General features: G+C 34.5%; 1 protein-coding gene across 1 annotated transcript; it reads left to right on the top strand.

The window, feature by feature from the left end:
* Positions 1-376: 376 nt before the first annotated feature.
* On the top strand, positions 377-5,207 carry LOC111907017 (short-chain dehydrogenase TIC 32 B, chloroplastic). The gene is made up of 7 exons (XM_023902807.3): positions 377-666; positions 2,367-2,598; positions 2,712-2,791; positions 4,142-4,295; positions 4,391-4,469; positions 4,611-4,698; positions 4,800-5,207. The coding sequence occupies exons 1-7, from the start codon at positions 453-455 to the stop codon at positions 5,030-5,032; spliced, it is 1,080 nt and encodes a 359-aa protein (XP_023758575.1). The 5' UTR covers positions 377-452; the 3' UTR covers positions 5,033-5,207.
* The last annotated feature ends 20,785 nt before the right edge of the window (positions 5,208-25,992 follow it).

Raw genomic sequence — 25,992 nt, 5'->3', positions numbered from 1 at the left:
TAACATTTGATATTGTGTATATAGTTCAAAATTAAAAAAATAAATAAATAAATTAGGGTCTTAGATGTACCGAAAGTTCAAAATGGCCAAACATGGACACATCAAAGTAGACTGTAAATGTCAACCTAAATCCTAATTTAATCCATAATCCCATCCAAATATATATTTCAAAACACAATTTAAATGACACTGGCTCAAATTTTACATGAGTATCCACATATATTAGATGGAAAATAATATTTGTAATGAGTGTAGAGGACAACAATAATTACCTAGTAGAAAGAAAACCAACATTATTACTCATGTTTTTCCACGATTAATCACTTGCTTCACTTTTAAATAACTCATCCAAGCAATAGATACACGAGTCAAATATTTGACTTCCTTATTCTCCTCTAAACAAATCTTATCGTGGAAGACTACCAGCTTATGGTGGACCATGGAGTAGGAGAATGTTGAACCTCCCCATATATATTTGTGTGTGTTTATTTGGTGTTATAACATTGGCGTGGAAGGTTGTGATAAGGTGTACGCCAAACATGAAGGGAACCATGAGGTACTTAGCTGGGATTGCAGGTCAAAGCGGATATGGATCAAAGTCAACTGCTGATCAAGTTACTCAAGATTGTTCTTCCCTTCCTCCTCATCTCACTGCTATTGTCACTGGTAATTTTTTCTCATTTCTTTACTCCAAAATCCTCTTGGATTGGTGATTTTTTTTATTGAGTCTCCTGATTATTCATTGGTAATATTTAGTATCAGGATTCGAATCAAGATTGCATATTCTTTTAGAGTCAAAATTTTATAAAGAAATACTGTAAAAGAACTAGAAGCAAGCAATTATAAGGAACCCAACAATACAAGAAAAACATATAATCCGAAAAGCTGTGAAACCCACATTGTTAACCTTGTGTAGATTTTACAACTTTTTTCGACTGACATGCTTTCATTGTAGTTGCTTTGTTCGCTTCATGGTTGCTTGCATCTTCCAAGGCCTTTTTTCGTCATTCACAAAAAAAAAAAAAAAAAAAAAACATATTTATGTACGCGAAACAATGTAAATCTTTCTTGATATTTTCTTGCTATACCATTCAAAGTAATCTTAACATGATTCAAATTTTGTATGTTAGTTTTTGTATTCACTTGTAATTTTGAAATTCATATAGTAGTATATATTAATATCGAAATCTAAATATGACAATTGATCAATATTTGATAGAGAAATATTCTTTCAATCATAGACAAGAATGTGGTAGGGTTTGAGGGAATCATGAGGATCGAAGGAGGTGAGGTTAATGGTTTGTGAGATAATTCTTAGATCACATATTCTGTCACTCAACTTATGCATGGTGATGGCATATTAAGTATACTACATTTTTATCACTTGTCTTTTAAAAAATATAAAAATAAATTTCAAATTGATATATATATATATATATATATATATATATATATATATATATATATATATATATATATATATATATATATATATATATATATATATATAGTTAATTTTTTTGCAGAACTTTCAAAACCAATATTTCAATTTTACCTATGGATAATAGTTACAAATATTGAGAGGCATTGATTTTGATCCAGATGCAATTCTTTTGATGTCATAACGTCTTATTAACCATTATAGGATTTAGATGAAGAAAAAACTAAAAATAATATCATAAACCGTACAATATAAACAACCCATGTCAATCTTTCTTAAGCCCATATAGAAATAGTCGCAAACCACTATTACTATTTAGGATGTGCTAGAGTTTAAATCCGAAAAAAGAAAAAAAAAATCTGTATTAAAATTCATTCTTCAACCACTAAATTTGATTATAGGCAATAAGAAAAAATAAGTGGTCAAAAAATTTAGAGCTTATTAAAAAAAAAAAAAGCTAATAAAAGCGGGTCCCTTTTCCATGTTGAGCAAAAAATGGTTTTGTCTTTCATGAAGACCTTGTCTCATTGGTTTACACAATATCACTGCTTTCCAGATAATCCCCCATGACAATTACAATCATTTCCCCTTTTCAGAATGGTTAATTCTCTGCTTATATATTTCTCTTTCTTGACAGTAACTTGTGTTTCTAATAACTGTAGCAAACTTATGTGGGAACAACTTATTTTATGTTTTGTAATATAACTTTATGTAATAAGTACTATGTTTCAAAAATAATTATTCATAATAATTTTATATATTTCAACTATAATATTATATTATAATTTGATGGTTAAACCAATGGTAATAACTTTGTCTTATTAAAATAAAAAAAAATATATATATTACTATTATAAAAGCAAAATATCATTTTTCTAACATGAACTACAATATTATTTATTTTAATTATTTTTGGTATTTATAGGCGCAACATCTGGAATCGGAGCAGAGACAGCGAGAGTATTAGCAAAGAGAGGGGTGAAGATTGTGATGCCGGCGAGAGATTTAAGGAAGGCGGCGAGAGTGAAAGAAAATATACAAAAGGAGCACCCGAAAGCTGACATCATAGTCTTGGAGATTGATCTTAGTTCATTTGCTTCCATCAAAAAATTTTGTTCTGAATTTTTGTCACTAGAAATACCTCTTAATATTCTCATGTAAGGTTTTATTATCATTTAGCATCCATTTTTGTTCGAATATACAATATTTGAACTTTTATTTTTTGAGTATATATCCATGTGACTAATAATGAATATAATTCTATTTTTAGAAATAACGCAGGCAAATTTTCTCAGAAGTTGGAGTTCTCAGAGGACAAATTTGAGATGACATTTGCTACAAATTACTTGGGTAATTTCTTGATTTCATTATTTTGTTTCAATACCTTTTATAAATTTCCTTTTTAATAAAAGTGTTTACCCTATATATAATATATATTTCGCAAAAAATTACCTTTCATTCTATTACAAATACAATATTTTTTATATTGGGTATGTAAAAACATGATACAATTCCTATTTTTTGCGGTTTAATTACAAAATCAGTAGTTATTGAGATTTTTTAACATATGCCGACACATAAGAAACTTTAAATGACCTATTAATCATGAATAATATTATCATAATTAAATAATTAAATGTGAAATTCATTAATTATAAAAGATATTTTTCATAATTAATGCATTTAACATTTAATTATGATAATATTTTCCATAATTAATAGTTTTTATATGTGCCATTAGGATACATATTTGAAAAATCTCATACTATATATATGTAGAAAGAAAATAAAAAACAGCAATATTTATAATTTTTTTTTCTAGAAAATTAGCATATTAATTTTGGTTTAAATTAAGATAATATTAAAATATATGATAACTTTTTTTAGAAAGGCAGACAATAAATAGATTATATACATACATGTTTATATGATGCATTACCAAAAGGCCTCTAACTTAGCGGTAATGAGTAATCATCTCAAATGAAAAGTCATCGGTTCAAGTTTTTTAAAAGACATAGATGATATTTAGGAAAAAATTTAGATAGTTTGTTATTTAATATATATATATATATATATATATATATATATATATATATATATATATATATATATATATATATATATATATATATATATAAAACACATGTATGCACACGATACGTGTAGGCATTAATTTTTATAACAAAAAAAGAACATAACTAAAAGTACCATAGGGTATCTTTAGAATTTAAACTACTTACGTACCCTTTTATTTTTAGGTAATTTTAGGGTCTATTAACAAATTTCCTGTCTAAATGACATAAAGATTGTTTGAAATACTAAAATACAGATGTAACATCGACATGATTTTTATATTTTATATTCTTTTTGCATATAGAACATCGGACACTTTTTATTCGGAACAACAAATTTTATTTTACCATACACAATAATAATATACTACCAAAACCTTTAAACATGTGGCCCAAAATGAGTTAAAATGCTTTTTTGATATGTCATTTTTTTTCTTGAGTACAAACCAAATTTATTTGCTTGAATGATTTTTTTGACAAAATAAATCAACATACAAATCTCCTTTTATAAAAGAAAAAGTTGATTGGGGGAAATGGAGATGAGAAGGTCAATTCATGTCGAATCAATTCACTGTGAATATTTTACATATTTCTTTGATAATTACTTATTTCTTTTACTTTCCAATAGGTCATTTTCTGCTTACGGAACTATTGTTAGAGAAGATGATAGATACAGCAAGACAGACAGGAGTCGAAGGAAGAATAGTGAATGTTTCTTCTGTGATTCATAGTTGGGTGAAAAAGGACCATTTCGATTTCAACCGAATGCTCCAACCAAAGCAGTATGTGTTAGATAAAAATGGAACCTCTTAATTTATTCAGATGTACCTTAATTAAGCTTGGACTAATTATAAATACATGTTGTTTTGGATATTAGTTATAATGCAACTCGAGCTTATGCTCAATCGAAGTTGGCCAACATAATGCATGCTAATGAGCTCGCAACACAAATGAAGGTATACACACATATGCTCATGCATGTAGTATATATACAAAGTTAATTAATGTGCAAGTTAATTACAAGTTACAAACCTTGATATATAATAATGTAAAAGGTTGATGGTTATTTAAGTGAGGTTGTCGATTTTTAATGGCAGGCGATAGACGCAAACATAACTATCAATTCTGTGCATCCAGGGATCGTGAAGACTGGAATCATCAGGGATCATAAAGGCATTATCACAGGTATATTATATGTCTCCAAACTACATAAAAAATACCCTACAAATTGCATTCATGTTATAATAATGGCATCACAACTATAAGAACTCCATTGACGTTTTCAGATTCTATGTTCTTTGTTGCTTCCAAGTTGTTGAAGTCAACATCGCAAGGAGCATCAACTACATGTTATGTTGCTCTAAGCGCGAAAATGGAAGGGGTGAGTGGGAGATATTTTGCAGATTGTAATGAGAGTCGTTGCTCTGCACTTGCTAGTGATGATTCCGAAGCACACAAGCTATGGAAACAGACTCGAGCACTTATCTATAAACGACTAAGAACCGAAATAAAATCTTGAAAATTATTTTGTATAAAACTATATACATTTATCATTGAGCTCAATGTATATGTGTAGTCGTGTATATATCATGTGATTAGTGCTAAAATGCATGAAAGGAATTTTATGATAGGCAAGAAAACATAAAGACGTAAAAACTATGAAATAACAAGTTTCTTTGTCAGGTTTAAACCTCTGACTCATGGTTAATTGGCTACTATATGTTATGATCCCTGTTTTGAATGTGCTTAGAACATAACTTGGTCACGTGAGATCAAGCAACATACATAGGTGTATTGGTTTAAGACAATTCATATATATATATATATATATATATATATATATATATATATATATATATATATATATATATATATATATATATATATATATATATATATATATATATAAAGAGAGAGAGAGAGAGAGAAAGAGAGAGAGGTTGCAATCAAGACACATATGGTGCTGATTTTCAATAAATCAACTACAATTTTGGGCTGAAATGAGGCACAATCTTGGACTTTGGGTTGTTATATTTTTCTTATATTGGACTTCCTTTTAGCTAACGTTCGCAAGCCCAAAACAGCAACTAATTTGGTGCAAATATATCATCTCATTATATATAATAGGTGTGAAACCCGTGTATTATACGAATTGATTTAAAAAAAATTAAACATTAAAATGTAAACAAAAAATTATTTTAATGTAGAACTTTAAAAAAAAAACAAAAAAGAAACGTATTTATTGTAATTTAATATCATATATATGATATTTAATACTGATGAGTTATGAATTAACTCTTTGATCGATTAGATCTTCGTAACAGGTAAGCGATGAAAGTAAAAACAGTAAACAAAACACAAGTATGAATCAAAGTGTGTCGAATGATTAGATTTCTCGATCCTCAGCAGAGCTCGACTAAGAACTTCCACTGTAGAGGATTCTAGGGTTACAAAAATAAGAACGATGATATTGCTGAACAATACTTCTCTAATCAATACTAATCTTCTCGTTCTAGGATGCATGCAAGCATCTATTTATACTAAACCCTACAAAACTCACGGATGGACAGGCCCATACCGGAGATATATATTGAACTAGCTAATGAGCCCAATAGACGCAACACAAAATACGACCCAACAATCTCCCCCTTTGCGTCAATTTTGAGCGAGACTACTTCTTCTTCTTGCTTGGGCCAGCAGCGGGAACCTTCTTTGTTGTATCAAACAGACGTGAGATAAGTGCAAGGATAGTCTGTCTGAATCGAATGTACCATTGAATCATATCATCAAAGTACTTTATATCATCCGCTGTGTTCTGCTTGCATCGATGGATGATCCCTAAAACGTGTTTCAAACAGGCAGTGGTGTAGAGATGTTTGTCTGCCAAGGCGAAAATACATTTCTGTCCTTCGTTCCTGGTAAACATGACAGAGTTTCTCTTTGGGTCAATCTTCCCCATCTGCATCATGTTGAGATCACTGGCAGAGCCAACAAGAGATATGGTAGGCTTCTTCTTGAATACGCTTGCTATCTCCTGATCCATCAAAGCAACTTCCATGACATAGCAAACAAGCATCCTCTTAAAGTGGTCGATGATCGGACCATATTCGGCTTCGTTTGTAAGAAGGATGTTGTGCAAGATAATCCAGTCATGGGGATTAAGGTTGGAAAGATCTGCAAGTGAGATGGCATGTTCGATCTTCGCAGATCCCCGTAGTACCTTGAACCGAACGTTGGTGAAGTTGCCTTCCCTGAACGGCTTTAGGACCCGAACATTGACGATTTTCTGAGCGCTCCAGGTTTGGTATTGTGGTTGAGCTGCCCTCAGATAAAGTTCTACTAAGTCCCGATCAACCTGTGGATGAGGATGAGGGAACTCTGCAATGTTGGCAAAGGCATGAAAAACAAATGCCTTTCGGGTCAGTGGCATGTCGAACTGAGAGTCGACAGTGTTAGAACGATCTAAAGAGATCACAGGTTCTAGCCACAAGATACTTGGTGTTTCAATGGCTTCTTTAATCAGCTTCTCAAGAGTCCACGGAGGAAAAAGAGTTTTCCTGCTCTCGAGAAGGTCGTGGGCTTCTTTTTGTCTTCTTTCGGCTTCTTCAGCCTCTCTAGCTACACGAGCATTAATGTCAGCCTCTTTGTCTCGACCTTGTCGCTTCAGAAGGTCGGTTATTGTCTCCTTATCATCTTCATCACTCTCCTCAGCAATCTTTTTTCCCTTGTCTTTTATACCGGAACTGGAGGCTTGGCCTACTGGAGGAGGTTCGGTTGTGTGTGTTGCTGTTGAAGAAGGAGGCGGTTGAGACATATTCACTTTTTCTCCCCCTTGTTTCGGAATGGACACGAAATCAAGTAGCCCCTCAATTTTGCTGAGGAGAGAAAGGGCGGGAGCAAGCTTCTCTGCAAGGTCACGCCTCACAAAATAATTGAGGATTGGATCATGTGCTTCAAGGATGTTTGAGATTGCTGAGTGGACATCCGAAACACACGATTTAACCACCTCTCTTTCAGATCGAAGAGACTCAATCTCCTGTTGAGAGTTGGAGAGTTGAATACTCTTAACCTTCAGAGCGGTAGTCTTCCTTGCGAGAGCATCCATGAGAGAGTTCTCGGCAGCTAAGTCTTCTTGAAGCTTTGAGAGACGCTCCTCAATGGTTGTTCTGAAAGCTGAGTTGTCGTCAGAAATTGTTTGACGAAGTGAAGCGAACGACTTCAGCTCTGATGCGACTGAGTTAGCCAGCTGGTTGACAATGGGTTCCAACTTTGTCGTGGTGGCTTCAGCGGTTTCCTGTAAAGATTTCAACAAGGAAGAAGCATCAGTGAATAGTTTATCGACTTTTTCGGTCGCTGCCTCACATGCTTTGGTGGAGGCGTTAATGGTTGTAGTGGCGGAATCAATGGAAACTTGATGAGCTTTAGAAAAAGCATCAACAATTTTCTAAATAGCAGCTTCAGATATGGAGGACTGAGATGTGGAAGATGAAGCGATGAGTGAATCGATCTTGTCATGTAGCTCCTTGAGATGCCTCTTTGTGACAGGAGCATTGTCATCATCGTCACTTTGAACTTGAAACAGACTGTAATAGACCGAGTCAAAGGTCATGTTCTCCCCGCCGAGGAGTGGTTCTTCATCCTCTGATGCATGAGCAGGAGAAGATGGTGGTGATGAAACTGGAGGCTCGGTAGTAGTAGTAGTTTCGGGTTGGGTGGTGTGTTCGGTTGTTGGTGTGGGTTCGGGTGCTGAGGTGGATTTAGGTGCGTCAGTATGAACCCCCGTATCAGATACGTTGGTTCTTACGTCTGCAGTGGTGGTGGTTGTTGCTTCGGTAAATATGGGTGGTGGTACTGGGATGGAGGTGGGTGGTATTTGAGTGGTGGAGGGTATGGGGGGAATAGAAATAGGAATGGTAACTGGTGGAGAGGAGATAGGAGAAGTAGAGAAGTGAACTTCAGAGGTTGGAGATCTTGGTGGAGTATTACCACGAGGAGAGCCTTCGGAAGCAGAACTCTCTTCCTCAGATTCGCTTGAGGATGAAGCGATAATCAGTTTTCGCCTCGGTTGGGTTTTTCTCCTCTTCTGCGGTGGAGATTGAGCAGCTCTGGTGGTTTTCCTCTTCTTGGAAGATGGGCCTTTTGCTCCCTTTGCCACCTACTTTCCCTTATCAGCCTTCTTTCCTCCAGGAGCAGGCTTGTCAGCGTCATGAATCGACTTGAGCATCTTCGGAGTAAGGTCTCTCGGACCAGAACGTTTGAACTCCTTGTACGTTCTAATAATCCGGCTATCAGCAGGAACATCACCATACATCGTTTCAGGGATAGACCCGTTGAAGGGAAATTTTGAATCGTCCGAAACAATGATCTTCGTGGTATGGAAAGTACCAATCGAAGACATTGGAGCACCAGCGACAATGGGGATGTGGTACTTGTCCATCACCCATTTAGTGACAATAGTCCAGAAACGGGCATAAGAAATTTTTGAGTGTCGAGAAGTCGAAGAAAGACTCTGAATGAGTTGTTGCCATAGGACCGACCCGTAGTCCATGTTGATGTCATTGTAGAGCCCATACATGATTGATAGGAACAGACGACTTGCCCCATCGGATCCAGCACTTCTTTCAGACAAGCCATTGAAAAGCACAGTGAACATCCCATTCCACTGAGGGGGTAGGCACGATTTCTTGAATTTCATGACCGTTGTGAGCAGCTCAATGTACCCCATGTTGTAGAACATGTTGAACAGATGACCCATCGGAATGGTTTCAGGATTAACCCTCGAAGAATCAGGTTCAAACCCTAACAGCATACAAAACCTCTGCTTGGAAATCGACGCCTTGTGCTCGAAGACATCGAAGAAAATCCTGTCGACTACCTTGTCGTAGTGAGCCGTGGCAAAAATTTGTGACAGGAACTCCATTGGAACAACTTCAGCCCTGGTAAGAGCAGGAGCGATTGGCGAGAACTTCAGGCATTCAATGATGGGAAACTTGAAAGCGTCGTATGCCTGAGGAGTAAGATCGATGATCAAACTCTGCTGGGGACGAATAGGCAAGATGTGAGAAGTTGCGTGAACAGATGAAGAATCTGCCATTGTTGAGATGAAGATGGGAGAGATGATGAACAGTAGAGGTTGGAGGATTTTTCTTGCTCTCTAGAAAAATAGGTGCAATAAAGAGGTAAACGGTGGTTTACATTGCCTTTTATACTGTGGGTAAAGGAGAGAGAAGAATCTTTCCCAAATCTTCGATTGAAAAACGAAGAGTTTTTCGGAGGCGATTGACGTGTGACAGTTGGTGTTGCTGATGATTACGCAGGAGAGAGAGTGTCAGTCCCTAATCACACGCCTTCCCATCAGGCGCCGTTTGGAGATGAAACGGTTCCTATTCACACGCTTTGCCTTCTTGCACCGTTTGAAATCAAATTGATTAGACTCCTGCCTGAGTCATCATTTTTGTCATCTTATCCCGTTAGGGTTTAACGGCATCTTTAAAATAAAATCGCCACGTGGATCAATATTAACCACAACCTTTTATAACAACCAATCCAATTAAAATGCCTTGAAATTAATGAAACCAGAATTTTGGAAAATCAAAAAGATTTTCGTGCTGAGTGTGTAAAAGAAAAAGAAATAAAGCAACACTTTTGAGGGATTATGTGATGTCAATAAAGACACGAAATAATGGATCCCGGGCACGAATCTCTTCCTTCAAAGTCAAGAGAGACCTTAAAGTGTTTGTGTGGTTTCCCGTTGAATAATGATCAGACACTTATTAAGAAGTGTTGAAAGGCTTCTTTTAATTAGGCTTATGTGGGTGGCTTTCGCTTCGATTCATAATTCCTGATCTTGATATAAGATAGAAATTGAACGAAGTACTTGTGAGACCAATGTAGTCTGTTGAACAAGTAGGTTGGAGATAATTTAAGTAGCAAGGTAAACTAATATATGTGAAATCTCAAAAAAAATAAAACTGGATCCCAAGGGAAGAAATGTTATTGGAATTAACAATTTCATAGGAATCACTCAAAAGAAAAATAGAGATTTCATGTTGTACCCCATGGATAAGTCTGTCAATTCATTAGTGAAAGCTAGAGCAAGTTAATTGTTCATCGTCAATGCATAGTAGGTATTGAATTTTGGGTTTCACTTAGCACGTAGTGACACAGAGCTAAGATCATGAACACAGAAATTGTGCAACCATAAACCTCAGTGGTAATGTCTGAGAGTCTCAAGGGTTACGTTTGTGAAGCGAATGAGATGGAGAAAAGTAATGTAGATGGTGTAAAGAGACCAAAGTACCTCTGCTGTGAAAAATAGGGACTAAGCAGAAAACTCTTATCTCATGTGAGAAGAGAGTTAGGTAGCTCATGATTAGAATAAATATGAGAGCCTAATTGGGAAGACAAGGTTTGTTTGTACCAAGTCAGTAAGGCTATTATTCAGAATCAAGTGAGGCTTTGGACACATACAGCAGCATGCTTCTAGGGACACTTAGCTAGTGAAATGATTTTCCCACAAAGAGACATAAAAAAATAAGAGCCAAAATAAATAAAAAAAAATTATTTTTGGAGTTTTTGAATTTAAGAAAGAAAAAAAATTAAAAAAAATATTTTTGGAATTTTTGATAAAAATAAATAAGACATAAAAAAAAGATTAATACAAAAAAGTGTTGGAACTAGGGCTGTTCACTATTCGGATAAAACCGAATTATCCAATTGGACAATTTGGATTGGACTATTTGGTTCGGATATTCGGATTTTTGGATTGGTTTTCAACAAAACCGAATTATTATTTTGGATTTCGGATTGGTTTTGGTTTATAAAATAAGAACCGAATAGTCCAAAAAAACCGAATAAAGATTTATTATTTATCTATTTATAATATATATATATATATATATATATATATATATATATATATATATATATATATATATATATATATATATATATATATAGTTATTTATTAATTTTGTAATTTATTTTTTCAAATAGGTTCAAAATGTTTCACCCGATAAAAAAAAACATTAATATGCAATTTCTCTCAAAACTTTTGTATCTATAAAAGATTTAACTATAATATATCTTTTTATTAGTTGTTTATAAATTTCAAATCACAACTAAATTATTTGTTTTTGCTTCTTGTGTAAAGTAGGGTAATATTATAATTATATGTCGTTTTAAAATGTTTCAGTTTTGAAAACCGAATTATAAAAAACCGATCCATCCGAATTGTAATTGGATCGGATCGGATCGAATTTGAATTTAGTTTGGACAATTTGGATTCATGTTTTGAAAACCGAAATCAATTTGGATTTACTTGATTGGATCGGATCAAACCGATCCATCCAAACAAACACTCCTAGTTGGAACCGAACCTGAGTGTTCGGTCTATTTCAGTTGAGAAAAATTTTGGAACCGAACCCGAGCGTTCGGTCTATTTCGGGTGAGAAAAATTTTGGAACCGAACCCGAACGTTCGGTCTATTTCGGGTGCAAAAAAAAAAGTTTGAAAAAGAAAAGAACTTTGACAATAAGATAAACGAATTTAAAAAAAATAATACAGAAGATTTACAACCAAAGAAACTACCTTTGAGTGATAAGTGAAGATCAGATGATACAACCGAACCCGAGCGTTCGGTTCATTTCGGTACACCATAACTTGACCCGAACCCGAGCGTTCGGTCCATTTCGGCATACAAGAGACCCGAACTTGAACGTTCGGTCTATTTTGCTTCTTACTTTTGATCTTGAGAGGTAATTTTTGGTACTGACTCCGATTCCATCATTCCTAGCCCTTGTAGAATTTTGTTGAAAGAAGCTTCAGGAAGAGCTTTGGTGAAGATGTCCGCCAGTTGATCAGTGGTTCGAACAAAATGAATTTCGACGTTCCCATCTTCCACATGATCCTTAATGAAGTGATAACTCAGTGCTATGTGCTTAGTCTTGGAGTGTTGCACTGGGTTATGACAAATCCTAATTGCACTCTCAGAGTCGCAATATAGTGGGATCCTTTTCATATTGAGTCCATAGTCCCAGAGCTGGCTTTGGATCCAAATCACTTGAGATGTACAGGAGGCAGCTGCGATGTATTCTGCTTCAGCGGTAGACAGAGATACACAAGTCTGTTTCTTTGATTGCCAGCTAACCAACTTCCCTTCAAGGAATTGGCAGCCTCCAGTGGTGCTTTTCCTGTCTAGTCCACAACCTCCAAGGTCAGCATCTGAGTAGGCTTGAACGAAGAATCCTGAGTTTGATGGATACCATAAACCGAGAGAGGTAGTTCGTTTTAGATACCGGAGTATGTTCTTCACTGCAAGCATATGAGGTTCACGAGGATTCGCCTGAAATCTAGCATAGTAACAAACAGAAAACATTATATCAGGCCTGCTAGCAATAAGGTACATTAAAGAACCGATCATCTGGCGATATAGCGTAATATCGACTGCTGGTTTATCCAAGGATGGAGTGAGCTTGGTGCCGAACGCCATTGGAACTTTAACCTTTGAGTCTCCCATCATGCCGAATTTAGCAAGGAGAGTTTTGGTATAGGCTTCCTGATTAATAAAGATGCCTTTGGGTCCCTGTCTAATATTTAAACCAAGGAAAAAGTTAATTGGACCCATTGAGCTCATTTCAAATTTAGTCTCCATCAGCTTTCTGAATTCAGTTGTTAAGCTAGGATTCGTTGAGCCAAAGATGATATCATCGACATAGATTTGAACAATCATAAGGTGGTTACCTTCCTTCTTACGAAAGAAGGTTGGGTCAACCGAACCTTGTTTGAATTTGGACATCTTTAAAAACTTGGTTAGCGTTTCATACCAGGCCCTAGGTGCTTGTTTCAGCCCATAAACCGCTTTGTCCAGAATATAGCAATGATTGGGGTACTTTTCGTTTACGAATCCCGGAGGTTTCTCCACGTACACCGTTTCTTCAAGTTCTCCATTTAGAAATGCGCACTTTACGTCCATTTGGTAGACCTCAAAGTTCTTGTGTGCAGCATAGGCAAGAAATATTCGAACAGATTCCAGCCTAGCTACAGGAGCAAAAGTTTCCTCATAATCGATTCCTTCCTCCTGGCAGTATCCTTTCACCACTAGACGAGCTTTGTTTCTTATCACATTGCCTTCCTTGTCCATTTTATTTCTGAAGACCCATTTGAGACCAACAACCGAGGCATCTTTAGGAGTTGGAATGAGGCGCCAAACCTTATTTCTTTCGAACTCATTAAGTTCGTCTTGCATAGCTTGAACCCAATCAGAGTGATCAAGAGCAATGTTTACTGTCTTTGGTTCAACTTTTGAGACGAAAGAGTTAAACATGCAGAACTCTACTTTTAAGAATAGAGAAGTTTGCTTTGCCTTCAGTTGAGATCGGGTTAAGACCTTTTCAAAGACATTACCCATAACCTGTGAAACAGGATGATCTCTGGTCCATTTGACAAGAGGAGGGTAATTTGGATCATAGGATGGATCCAATTCATCATTTACCATCTCTTCTAATTCAGATTGGATATCATCGTCGTAAAACACATCGACATTCTCCCCCTCGACTGATGAGCTTTCAGGTGTATCTTGACTTTCCGGTGCTACAGGAGTTTCGGGTGCAGTTGAGCTTTCGGGAGATACAGTACCTTCGGGTGCAATAGAGCTTTCGGGAGCTATAGTACCTTCGGGTGCAGTAGAGCTTTCGGGTGCAGCTGGAGAAGAGTTCTCCCCCTCAACTTGTGAACTCGGCATTTTTGAAGAAGATGGATTCTCCCCCTCATCTGAAGCACCGTGCTGAGGAAGTTCATTTGAAACTGATTCTCCTTCACTCATTCATTTGGCCGCGTCTTCGACGATTTACTTCAGATGGTCAACTTTGTTGTCTGCTGTATTGGCTTCTGAGAGAGTAGCCTTCTCCGGTTCATCGAATAACTCCACAAACTGCTCGAACAAATTTGCAATTGAGGCTGTGACTTGGCCTGTTTGAGAGAAAATTTCTCCAACTGTTTCTTCCGTGGCCTTCAGCTTCTTGACATAACTGTCATCGAAAGTCAGATAATAAGTTTCTTCAATCTTCCTCGAACTCTTGTTTAAAACCCTATATGATTTTGAAGTAAGAGAGTATCCCAGAAAAATTCCTTCATCGGCTTTAACGTCGAACTTGTTACGATGTTCTTTAGAATTGAAGATAAAGCATCGTGATCAGAATACATGGAAGAATTTAACATTCGGCTTCCTGTTGTTGATGATCTCATAAGGAGTGAGAGTGAAACGCTTATTGAGATAGGACCTGTTCTGCATAAAACATGTTGCAGCAATAGCATCAGCCCAGAAATATAGAGGTAGAGAAGCGAAACTTAGCATGGTTTGGGCCGCCTCACACAAAGATCGGTTTCGTCTTTCAACAATCCCGTTTTGTTGAGGGGTGTAGGGAGCTGAGAAGTTGTGACTGGTTCCTTTTTCTGCTAAAAAGTCTTCAAATTCTTTATTCTTAAACTCCAGTCCATTGTCGCTTCTGATGTTACGAACGACTTTCCTCAGCTGCACTTCAACCTGCTTGATAAACATCTTTAGCTTGAGAGTTGCCTCAGATTTGAGCTTCAGAAAGAACACCCATGTAAAAAGTGAAAAGTCATCAACAATAACAAGAATATACTTTCTACCACCAATGCTTTCGATAGAAGATGGACCACACAAGTCAATGTGAATTAACTCAAGTGGTTCAACGACTTTAGTGTTTATAATGGATGGGTGACTTTGACGACTCTGCTTCCCCATTTCACATGCAGCACACAAATGTTCTCGATCAAACTTGAGCAATGGAAGACCCTGAACATGACCTCCTGTGACAAGTTTGTTGATATCCTTGAAATTAAGATGGGAGAGCCTTCGGTGCCACAGCCAGCTTTCGTCAGAATGTGCTTTGGATAACAGAAAAATAGCTGGATTTCCTTTGATAGGTTTGAGATTGAGAGGAAACATTTCGCCTTTGCGCTCTGATTTGAGAATCACTCTTTTTGTTTTCTTCTCCATTATTTCCGAACCCTCATCGTCAAATGAAACTTTAAGACCAGTATCTCCAACAAGCTGAGATACACTGATGAGGTTATGATGTAGTCCTTCAACGTATGCAACCTTTCTAATCGTGAAGTATCCATTTGTTATCATCCCGTAACCTTTTATCGTGCCGTATGAGTTGTTCTCGAATTTGACATTCACGCCATTTGGAAGAGATCGATATTCCCTCAACTCTTCCTTCCTTCCTGTCATGTGACGTGAGCAGCCACTGTCAATATACCATTCTTCGTCGAACTGCTCGTCACTGATAACCTGCAAAAATCAAGCAGATTTAGGAACCCAAAGTTTCTTGGGTCCACGTGAGCCTTTCACAGGAACAGAAATAGTAAGAGAAATGTCAACAAGATATCTTCTTTTTATTAAAGTTGTTTCATCTTTCTTCTTAATAGTGAAAAATTTAATTTTGTTGGGATTTGTTACAGTCGGTTTGGATTCAGGTTCAGGCGTTTGGGCCTTGGAATGCTTTTGATCATTCTTGACTGAGGAAACCTTCGATTTTCCTTTCAAATCTGTTGAAGATTTTGGATTTTGAGTTTGAACAGAATTGGATTTAGAATGGGGTTGAGAAGAATTAGAATGAGAGAATTTAGACTGAGAAATTTTCTTGACTTGAGGTTCTAAGTGACCCTTTTGTTTTTGGTCATTAGTGGGACCGAACCCAGAACCTTGGTAGCTTTTGCTCTCGGAACCGAACCTATGCTTTCGGTAGCAGGTGTTCTTTGAACCAAACCTTTCCTTTCGGTTGTTATTCCTTTCAGAACCGAACCTGTCCTTTCGGTTGTTATTACTTTCTTGCGTCCTGACAGCGCTTTTCTCTGACTTTGAATTTTTGTCATGATAAGAGAAATGGGCGTTGTGAGATCGCCAAAACTGTTTTCGCTCTGAGAGATTCTTTTTATATCTCAGATTCTTTTGCTGCTTTCGATCCTTTACTTGCTTCGGCTGTCGGTGGATGTTGGCTTTTTGCTTTTGCTTCCTGTCAGCTGGTTCACTTTTAACAGATGATGTTTCTCTTGAAGGAGTGACTTCTTCTACAGGAACTTCTTTTGTACCACTAGTGCTTGGTACATCGAAGTTGTCAGGCTTGTTTAGTGGCTCTGGCACACATCTGCCTTTGGTTTTCCAGCACGTCCGCTCTGACAGACCAACGGTTTCGTCAGCATTATCAATAGGAGCAGACCAGAAAAACTCATCACAGCCATCTGCATTATCTTCGTTTACTATGGCCGTGAGTTCGGCTGTCTGATGTTCGGTTACTCCTATGACCTTATATACCTGATTAGGTGTTGTTCTCACCTTTTGGTACACAACAGCCTTTTCTTCAAGAATCGGGGACTTGTTTTGGGACAAACGAGCAAACTCCACAGAATTTTCAGAAATAAGATTTTTGTGGTTTTCGAGTTCGCTCTTGACAAACTCATAACAGTCGACTTCATCATCTACAAAAATTACGCTCATATCATCATCCTCATCAAGCTCAGACCCGTTTTCAACATCAATTTTATTTTCTGAGCTCAAGTTGGCATTCAATGAGTCAAATTTTTGTATGGTTTCGGTCCTAAGTTTTAGTTTATCGTTTTCATCCAAAAGGTTTTTCAGCATGTCCTTATGGTCCTTGGACTTTATAAAAGATTCGATTTTGTCCAGACCATACATATAAGTCGGATTCACATCATCAGACGAAACTACACTTTCGCAATTATATGCTTCAGCATCGATTTCATCCTCCTTAAATTCAAGGAAGGGCAAGATCATGCGATGAATTTTCTGCCCTATTTCACAGTTAAGATGAAGTTGAGTGATGTTAGCATAAAGACGTTTAGCAATTAAACAAAAGACATTTCTTTGTTTCAAAAGTTTTAAATTGTCTCTTTGCAAATAAATGTTTTCGTCTTTGGATTTAATCAGCTCCGACTCATTCAGCTCTATCCACATCCTCCGTTCCTCACTCTTGGATGACACCCTGCTTATTTGGTTAGTTAGGTTAGAATTGGTGACCCGTGTTTGAGTTAAACTGCTATCTAGATTTGAGATTCTTGAATTTAAGCTTTTTAATTCTTTTTCATACGAATTTTGTGGGACTTTGAATGAAACAAAAATGGATTGTACCTTCTTGATCAATTCATCAAGCTCATTGATCTGCACACTGAGAGGTTTTGCTGTGAAGCATAGGTCCTCTCGCTCCTTGGTGTCCTCATTCCCACCGTCTGTATTGTATCCCCTCATTTGAGATACATCTGTTACCATCAAACACTTCCCACTGCTTTCTTCACCTTTTGCAACATACGCCTTTCCATGAGATGGCTTCTTGACTTCATCATCCTCTGAGTCGGTTGACCAGACCTGCACGCCACCGAACTCATCATCCGCTACCGAACCCTGCACAATTAAAGCATTCATTGAAGGATTAGTAGTAGCTTTCTTTCTCTTAATCTCTTCTAGCTTTTTCATCAACACAGCCTCTTCATCTTTTTCCTCATCCTTCTCTGCCATTTTCTTTAGAACACAATCTTTGGCATAGTGGTTCTTTCCTCCACAGTAGTAGCAGTTCACACCAGAATCTCCTTCAACTTTCGCCTCTTTCTTTGGTTCCTCTGTCTTCGGTTCCTCCCTAACCTTTTCAGAACTATAGCTTCCCTGCCAATTTCGGTTCTTATTGGTAGGGAACCTTTTCTTAATGAACCTCTTTGGATTCGACACCATCATTGCATAGTCTTCAGAAGTAAGATCATAGTCTTCTAAGTTGAGATCTTCATCTTCTACCACACTTTTGCTTTTGGACAGGAGGGCCAAGGACCCTAAACTCGAGAGTACATTTTTCTCTTGCAAAACAATCTTTTCTTGGGATTTCAGAATCCCCACCAGCTTTGCCAATGAATAAGATTTAAATTGCTCATGAGCTTTAACAGTGGACACAACCGCTCTCCACTCGGATCTAAGGCCATTCAAAAAGGTTACTTTTTGTTCAATCAACTTCCTTTCTATATTGTGTTTGATCATCTTGCGAAGAAGATGATTGAAGCGATCAAATGTCTGAGTAACAGTTTCATCAGAATTCTGTTTAAATTCACCAAACTCAGACAAAAGCAAGGTCTGAATAGAATGCTCCAGATCTTCGTCTATGGAATATAGCTCTTGCAGCCTATCCCAGATTTCTTTAGCAGTGCTGCATGAACTCACCAACCAGAATGTATCTGATTGAAGAGCGAATCGAATCAGTCTCAATGCTTTAATGTTGCACTGAAACTTTTCCTTTTCGTCTTGAGCAACATCCTTTACGTCCTTTAACAGATCATTATACTCTTTCTGAGTTTTAATGATTTTTGACGTTCCGGAGTGAGCAAACGGTCCAGAAACGATTGCTTCCCAAATAAGGTATCCATTGTCTTCCGATCCGATGACATAATCTTCAAAGTGATGCGCCCATACTTCGTAATCTTGGGTGTAAAGAATAGGAGTCTTCGTCGTTGATCCAATGTTGTTTGAGATGTTGATGGGATTAGATTGTGACTCGTCCATGCTTGATCGTTTAACCTGTTTGAAAGATCAGACTTGTAATATGTAATATCAGGGCAAAACAAATAAATGCTGAGTTACGTCAATTATGGAATGACGGCTCAATAAATATTAGTTAATACGGAATAACCCTAATCGCAAACTCTTTCACAGAAAAGATGTGTATGAATTACACAGCCTCCTGCTCTGATACCAATTGATGAGTTATGAATTAACTCTTTGATTGATTAGATCTTCGTAACAGGTAAGCGATGAAAGTAAAAACAGTAAACAAAACACAAGTATGAATCAAAGTGTGTCGAATGATTAGATTTCTCGATCCTCAGCAGAGCTCGACTAAGAACTTCCACTGTAGAGGATTCTAGGGTTACAAAAATAAGAACGATGATATTGCTGAACAATACTTCTCTAATCAATACTAATCTTCTCGTTCTAGGATGCATGCAAGCATCTATTTATACTAAACCCTACAAAACTCACGGATGGACAGGCCCATACCGGAGATATATATTGAACTAGCTAACGAGCCCAATAGACGCAACACAAAATACGACCCAACAAATACTTTATATATATAAGTATATTACTTTAATTTTAAAAATTGAAACAAACCAAAAACTGACAAGTGAATAATATTTATTTCAAAAATACCACAAAATGACAAGTGTCAAAACTCATGAGAGATTGACATTTAACAAAAAAAACCTTCATTTATTAAGGAAGATATATATATATATATATATATATATATATATATATATATATATATATATATATATATATAAGTTCTCAAGTTCTCAGGAATATAACGATCATCATTTGGTTCTTAGGTTCTCAGGAATATATGAGTTCTCAAATGGTGCTTGTTATATATATATATATATATATATATATATATATATATATATATATATATATATATGAGTTCTCAGGTTCTCACGAATATATGAGTTCTCAAATGGTGCTTGTTATATATATATATATATATATATATATATATATATATATATATAACAAGCACCATTTGAGAACTCATATATTCCTGAGAACCTGAGAACCAAATGATGATCGTTAGATTGAAATAAATAATGGTTAGGATGCTTTGTGCCATAGTTGTAAATACATGGGAAAGAAAAGGTATGGGGCATGTTTTTTGAAAAAGTACCAGGGCATTTTAGGAATGGAAAAATATTGATACCCACTAATCGGATTGAATCAACTTAGCCACTGCCCTATCTCTCTCGCTTTCTTTATCCCGCATCCCTTTGATCTTCATTCCACCTCCTGCAATTCACACTTCATCTTGTCGATGGTGAATCGAAAAAAAAACAATTGCTTTCGATTTCTAATTTTTTTGATTTAAGTGTGTTGCCGATTTGTCGATCATAATGTAATCGGAGATGAATAAAAAGAAACTCGAATGTAATCGCCACCCTTTTAACTTCTAGAGAGAGAAAAAAATCAACCACAGATATGGCTTCTTCTTTCTTACTCACGATGGTGGTTGCGCTCATGGTGATGTATGTATCCGTGTCGACGGCACAGGCGCAAGGCCAGACGTGTGTGTCGAAGCTAATCCCGTGCGCTTAGTACCTCAACGCCACCACAAATCCGCCCAACTCCTATTGCGGTCCGATCAAGGAGGTGGTGGCCACCGATCTACAATGTCTGTGTAACCTATATGACAATCTTGCCTTCTTGTCTGGTCTCGGAATCAATATTGCTCAGGCACTTCGTCTTCCTCAATTGTGTGGAATCTCCTCTGACACTACCGCCTATAACAACACTACTGGTTAGTAATCGTTTTCCTTAAAATCACTTTTCGCTTTAGCTTTTTAGATCTCACGATACCAAATCAGTATTTAATACGATGTTTTTTGATCCACTTTAACAACTCGTCACTGTTACTGCATTCTTTCAAAGCTTCCATTTTTTGATCTTCATTTTGGCGTGTTGAATAGGTTTCTCATATTATATAAACCGATAAAAATCATCTTTCCATTTATTTTTTAATATTCATTTTGGCCATTGATATCACATTCTATGTGTTTTTTAGCATTTCCACTGAAGAAAGGTTGGAGCGATTGAGAGAAAGTATTAGTGGCTTAGATCTTGAATCTTATGATGTGTATGGCATGACAATCAAGTATGCTTAGAAGAAGAAGAAGAAGGCAAAACAGGTGGTGTTTTTAGTTGAACATGGAGATAAGTTATTGCTGAATGGAAACAGAGAGACTCTACATGATTCTATCACAAAACACTAGTTACAGATGATGATAAGGCTGTAGCTATTTCTGAAGTTTGTGATGCTTCTGTTTATGATATAGTTAACAATGATCAGCCATCTCAAAGGCAGATACCAAATGCAATTTTGCCTATTCTACGTTATCAACAATATGATAGCTCAAAATCTTCCTTGAGGTATTTTATAAATTGTTGATATTTGGAATACAAGAAATATTCTTGTAATACATTAAACTTAATGCAGTTTACAAGGCTCACCTAATGAAGATAGAAACTTCAGGAGTGAGTTTGATTCAGCAGAAATGGAGGAAACATCTTTCTCTAGCCAAGAATATAGTGAACATGAAGAGATTCTTGATTGGGCCAAGGTATTTTCTTCCATTCATCTTCTTCTTTGACTTTCCTGTTGACCTCTTCTTGTTAAAGATTCTTTTTTCTATGTGTTACATTTTAAGGATCAAGGGCATGGCCCTGAGGATCAACACATGGAGTCATCATATCAGGATGTTGATACATGTTGAAAAGCAATAGGTAGGGTTGATGTTGGGTTTAGTGTGGAGACTTGAGCATTGATCCCCATGGCGATAAGATCTGGAAGTTTAAGGAATTTGAGTTATAAGAAACAATAATTTTAATTGTTTCTTATATTTCAGTACGCTGTACACCATCAAATCCATTCGAGTTATTGTGTGTTTATCTCTCTTTGTATTTATGTTTTTACTCATGTACTTTGTGTCTATCTCTCTTTATATATATATATATATATATATATATATATATATATATATATATATATATATATATATATATATATATATATATATATATATATCATTTCTCTTATTGTATGTGTTTAACTGTGTGTGTATTTCTGGAAGTTTAAGGAATTTGAGTTATAAGAAACAATAATTTTAATTGTTTCTTATATTTCAGTACGCTGTACACCATCAAATCCATTCGAGTTATTGTGTGTTTATCTCTCTTTGTATTTATGTTTTTACTCATGTACTTTGTGTCTATCTCTCTTTATATATATATATATATATATATATATATATATATATATATATATATATATATATATATATATATATATATATATATATATATATATATATATCATTTCTCTTATTGTATGTGTTTAACTGTGTGTGTATTTCTGGAAGTTTAAGGAATTTGAGTTATAAGAAACAATAATTTTAATTGTTTCTTATATTTCAGTACGCTGTACACCATCAAATCCATTCGAGTTATTGTGTGTTTATCTCTCTTTGTATTTATGTTTTTACTCATGTACTTTGTGTCTATCTCTCTTTATATATATCATTTCTCTTATTGTATGTGTTTAACTGTGTGTATTTCTGGATCCTAAGTTACGTATTTACTTGTGTATGAGAGTCTGTTACCAAATCGGTCCTACAAAAGATGAAATCACTTCCTCAACATCTGCAGGATCCTTCCTAAATGCAGGCCTTACACAATATGTTGAAGGCGCAATTCTTTCAAACAAAATCCTCCCCTCTTATTGTTGATGATCGGCTGAGCTTCAACATCTAAATATTGAAGAATCAAGACTTGATAAGTGTACAAGGTAAACACAATAACACCTCAACTCTATGGAATTTGATCATAATCAAGACTTAATAAAGTAATTCCATTCCTTTACATGATTCCATCATACCAATTACATGTGATTCACAAGTGAATCACATATGAATTACATGTGATTCACATATGAATTACATGTGATTCACATGTAAATTACATATAATTCACATGTAAATCACATGTAATTTATGATTCACATGTAAATCACATATGAATTACATGTTATTCACATGTAGATAACATGTAATTCACATATGAATTACATGTAAATCGCATGTAAATAACAAATAAATAACATATGAATAACATGTGATTCAAAAGTGAATCACATATGAATTACATGTGATTCACAAGTGAATCACATATGAATTATATGTGATTCACATGTAAATCACATGTACTTCACATATTAATAACATGTAATTCACATGTAATTTACATATGAATTACATGTAAATCACATGTAATTCATATGTGATTCACAAGTGAATCACATATGAATTATATGCGATTCACATGTAATTCACATATTAATCATATGTAATTCAAATGTAAATTACATGTGCATTTTTGTGAGTGTTCTTGCATTAATCAGTTTTTTTTTTAATTTTCTTATAGATTTTGAAGAATTTGTGGAAAATATTGAAGATGTGAAAAGTGATAAATTGAAGAAAATATGAACATCTTGATACGAAGAAATGATAACACTGTGAATCTTCATAGCATTTTTTATTTTTTATATTTTATTTTGTATCGAATAAAATACTTGTACTATTATGTTTATAGATTGATTAATAAAAAATAGATTTTTTATGATTTACTTACGAATATTATAGTATAAGAAATATGCATATATTCATTTGAAAAAAATATGCATATATGCACCTAATTTTTTTTTTTTTTTCTAAAAAAATAGTTTTTTTTTTTAAATATTTTAGTTTGTTTTTATAAATATTTACTAATTTCTTTTAAAATTTATATTTTACACAAAAAACAGTTTTTAAAAAATATTGCATTTTTTTTAAAAAAAATTGCAGTTTTTCTTGAAAAAGTTGCACTTTTTTTGAAAAAAAAATTGCAGTATTTTAGAAAAAAAAAATGCAGTTTTTTTGAAAAAATTATAAGGTTTTTTTTAAATTGCAGTTTTTTAAAATTCAGTATTTTTTTAAAAAAAATTGCAGTTTAAAACAAAAGTTCAAATTTTTAAAAATTTATGCTTTCCAAAAAAGTTGAAAATTCTACAATTTAAAAAAAAGGAAGATTATTTTTTTTTTATAAAAAAAATCCGGAAATTTGTTTTATAATGTTAATTTGAGAGCTTTTTATTAATATTTCCAATAATACAAAAATTTAAGTTGGATTGGTATGATGACGACCATGCCCGTAATGAATTAGTTTTGATCCAACGCTCCACTTTTAGTTCTCGGGAAACTATGAGTTCTCAACCGATCTCACCCATATATATATATATATATATATATATATATATATATATATATATATATATATATATATATATATATATATATATATATATAATAATTACATAATATCAATCGTTTGAATGACTTGTACCCGCGAATACACATGAATAAAATTAAATATAATATATGGTTTAATGTTATTTATAGTTGTTGTTATTGTTAATTAATTTTTTAAAATTTATTAGCTTAATGATTTAATTTCTATCATTATAATTATTTAAAACATCAAACATTGTTTTTTGATTTTATATATCATTTATATAGAGTTATTTTTAACTATTATTATTGTAAATTATTTTAAGCTACTTATTTAAAGACTTTTAACGATTATAAAAATATCTTTAGGAAATATCTTAGTTAAATTGAAATTACAATTTAGTTTTTGCATTTATCACTGCAATTTATCACTTAACTATTTACAAAATATTCTTCGGTTTTTTAAGTGGAACTGAAATTTATAATTAAGTTGACATTGTAATGTTATATTTAAATTAACAATTTAAGTATTTTGTCCAAACTGTTCAAAATTGTGGCTTTAAACTGATAATAGTTTATATACAACAACATATTAAATCTAATAAATTGAGTATAATATGTTAAAAGTTAAAGACGTAATTTTATAAGTAGAAGTAAATATATTTTTTTAAAATTGAAATTTAGGTTATTTATGATTACACTTTAAGTTTGATATTTATTTAACCTTATTAAGCAACTTATCATCATTATTAGAAAGTTACTACAATTTATCACTTTTAACTATTTACAAAATATTCTTTGGGTTGTTTAAGTTAAACTAAATTTTATATTTAAGTTGACCCTGTAATGTTATATTCAAATTAATAATTTAAGTATTTTATACAAATTGTTCCAAAATTGTATCTTTAAAATGATAATGGTTTACATCCAACAATATATTAAAACTAATAACTTAAGTATAAAGTGTTAAAAGTTAAAAAACATAACCTTATAAATAGAAGTAAATATATTAGTTTAATATTGAAATTTAGTTTATATATGATTACATTTTAGGTTTGATATTTATTTAATCTTAATAACCAACTTATAATTATTATTAAAAAGAAATTGAAAAGTCATGGAAGTTTCAAATAAATGTGGTGAAAAGAAAAATGAATGAGAGTTTCAAATGAATGTGATGAAAGGAAAAATGCTTCCAGTATGATAAAAGCAGACAATGTTCTTATGAACAGTGCATGTGGTAAATGTTTTTTTTACCGTTTTCAATCATTACTTACACCACCAACGTACCATCGTACTGCCATCATCTACCAATTGAAGCGTGAAAGCTTCTGCTACGGTGCTACATGTTCTACTATAATTTGGAGTTCCACTTTTGCGATTCAAATGATGCTTTCTATATTTTGATACTGTCATGGATGCGCATACCGGAACCTTCCTTCCCCGGTCCGTTCTTCCCAGTGTCACTCACTGCCGACCACTACCTGAGACCACCGACGGCCTACGCGGAGAGGGCAGCCAACGCATCATTCTCTGATCACCGACTCCTGATTTGTATTTTTCAAAATCCAAGACGTCACCACT

This window comes from Lactuca sativa, chromosome 4, assembly GCF_002870075.4.
Source record: "Lactuca sativa cultivar Salinas chromosome 4, Lsat_Salinas_v11, whole genome shotgun sequence".
Taxonomy (NCBI): Eukaryota; Viridiplantae; Streptophyta; class Magnoliopsida; order Asterales; family Asteraceae; genus Lactuca; species Lactuca sativa.
The sequence above is the reverse complement of the archived record's forward strand: the minus strand, read 5'-3'. Positions and strand labels throughout refer to the sequence as shown.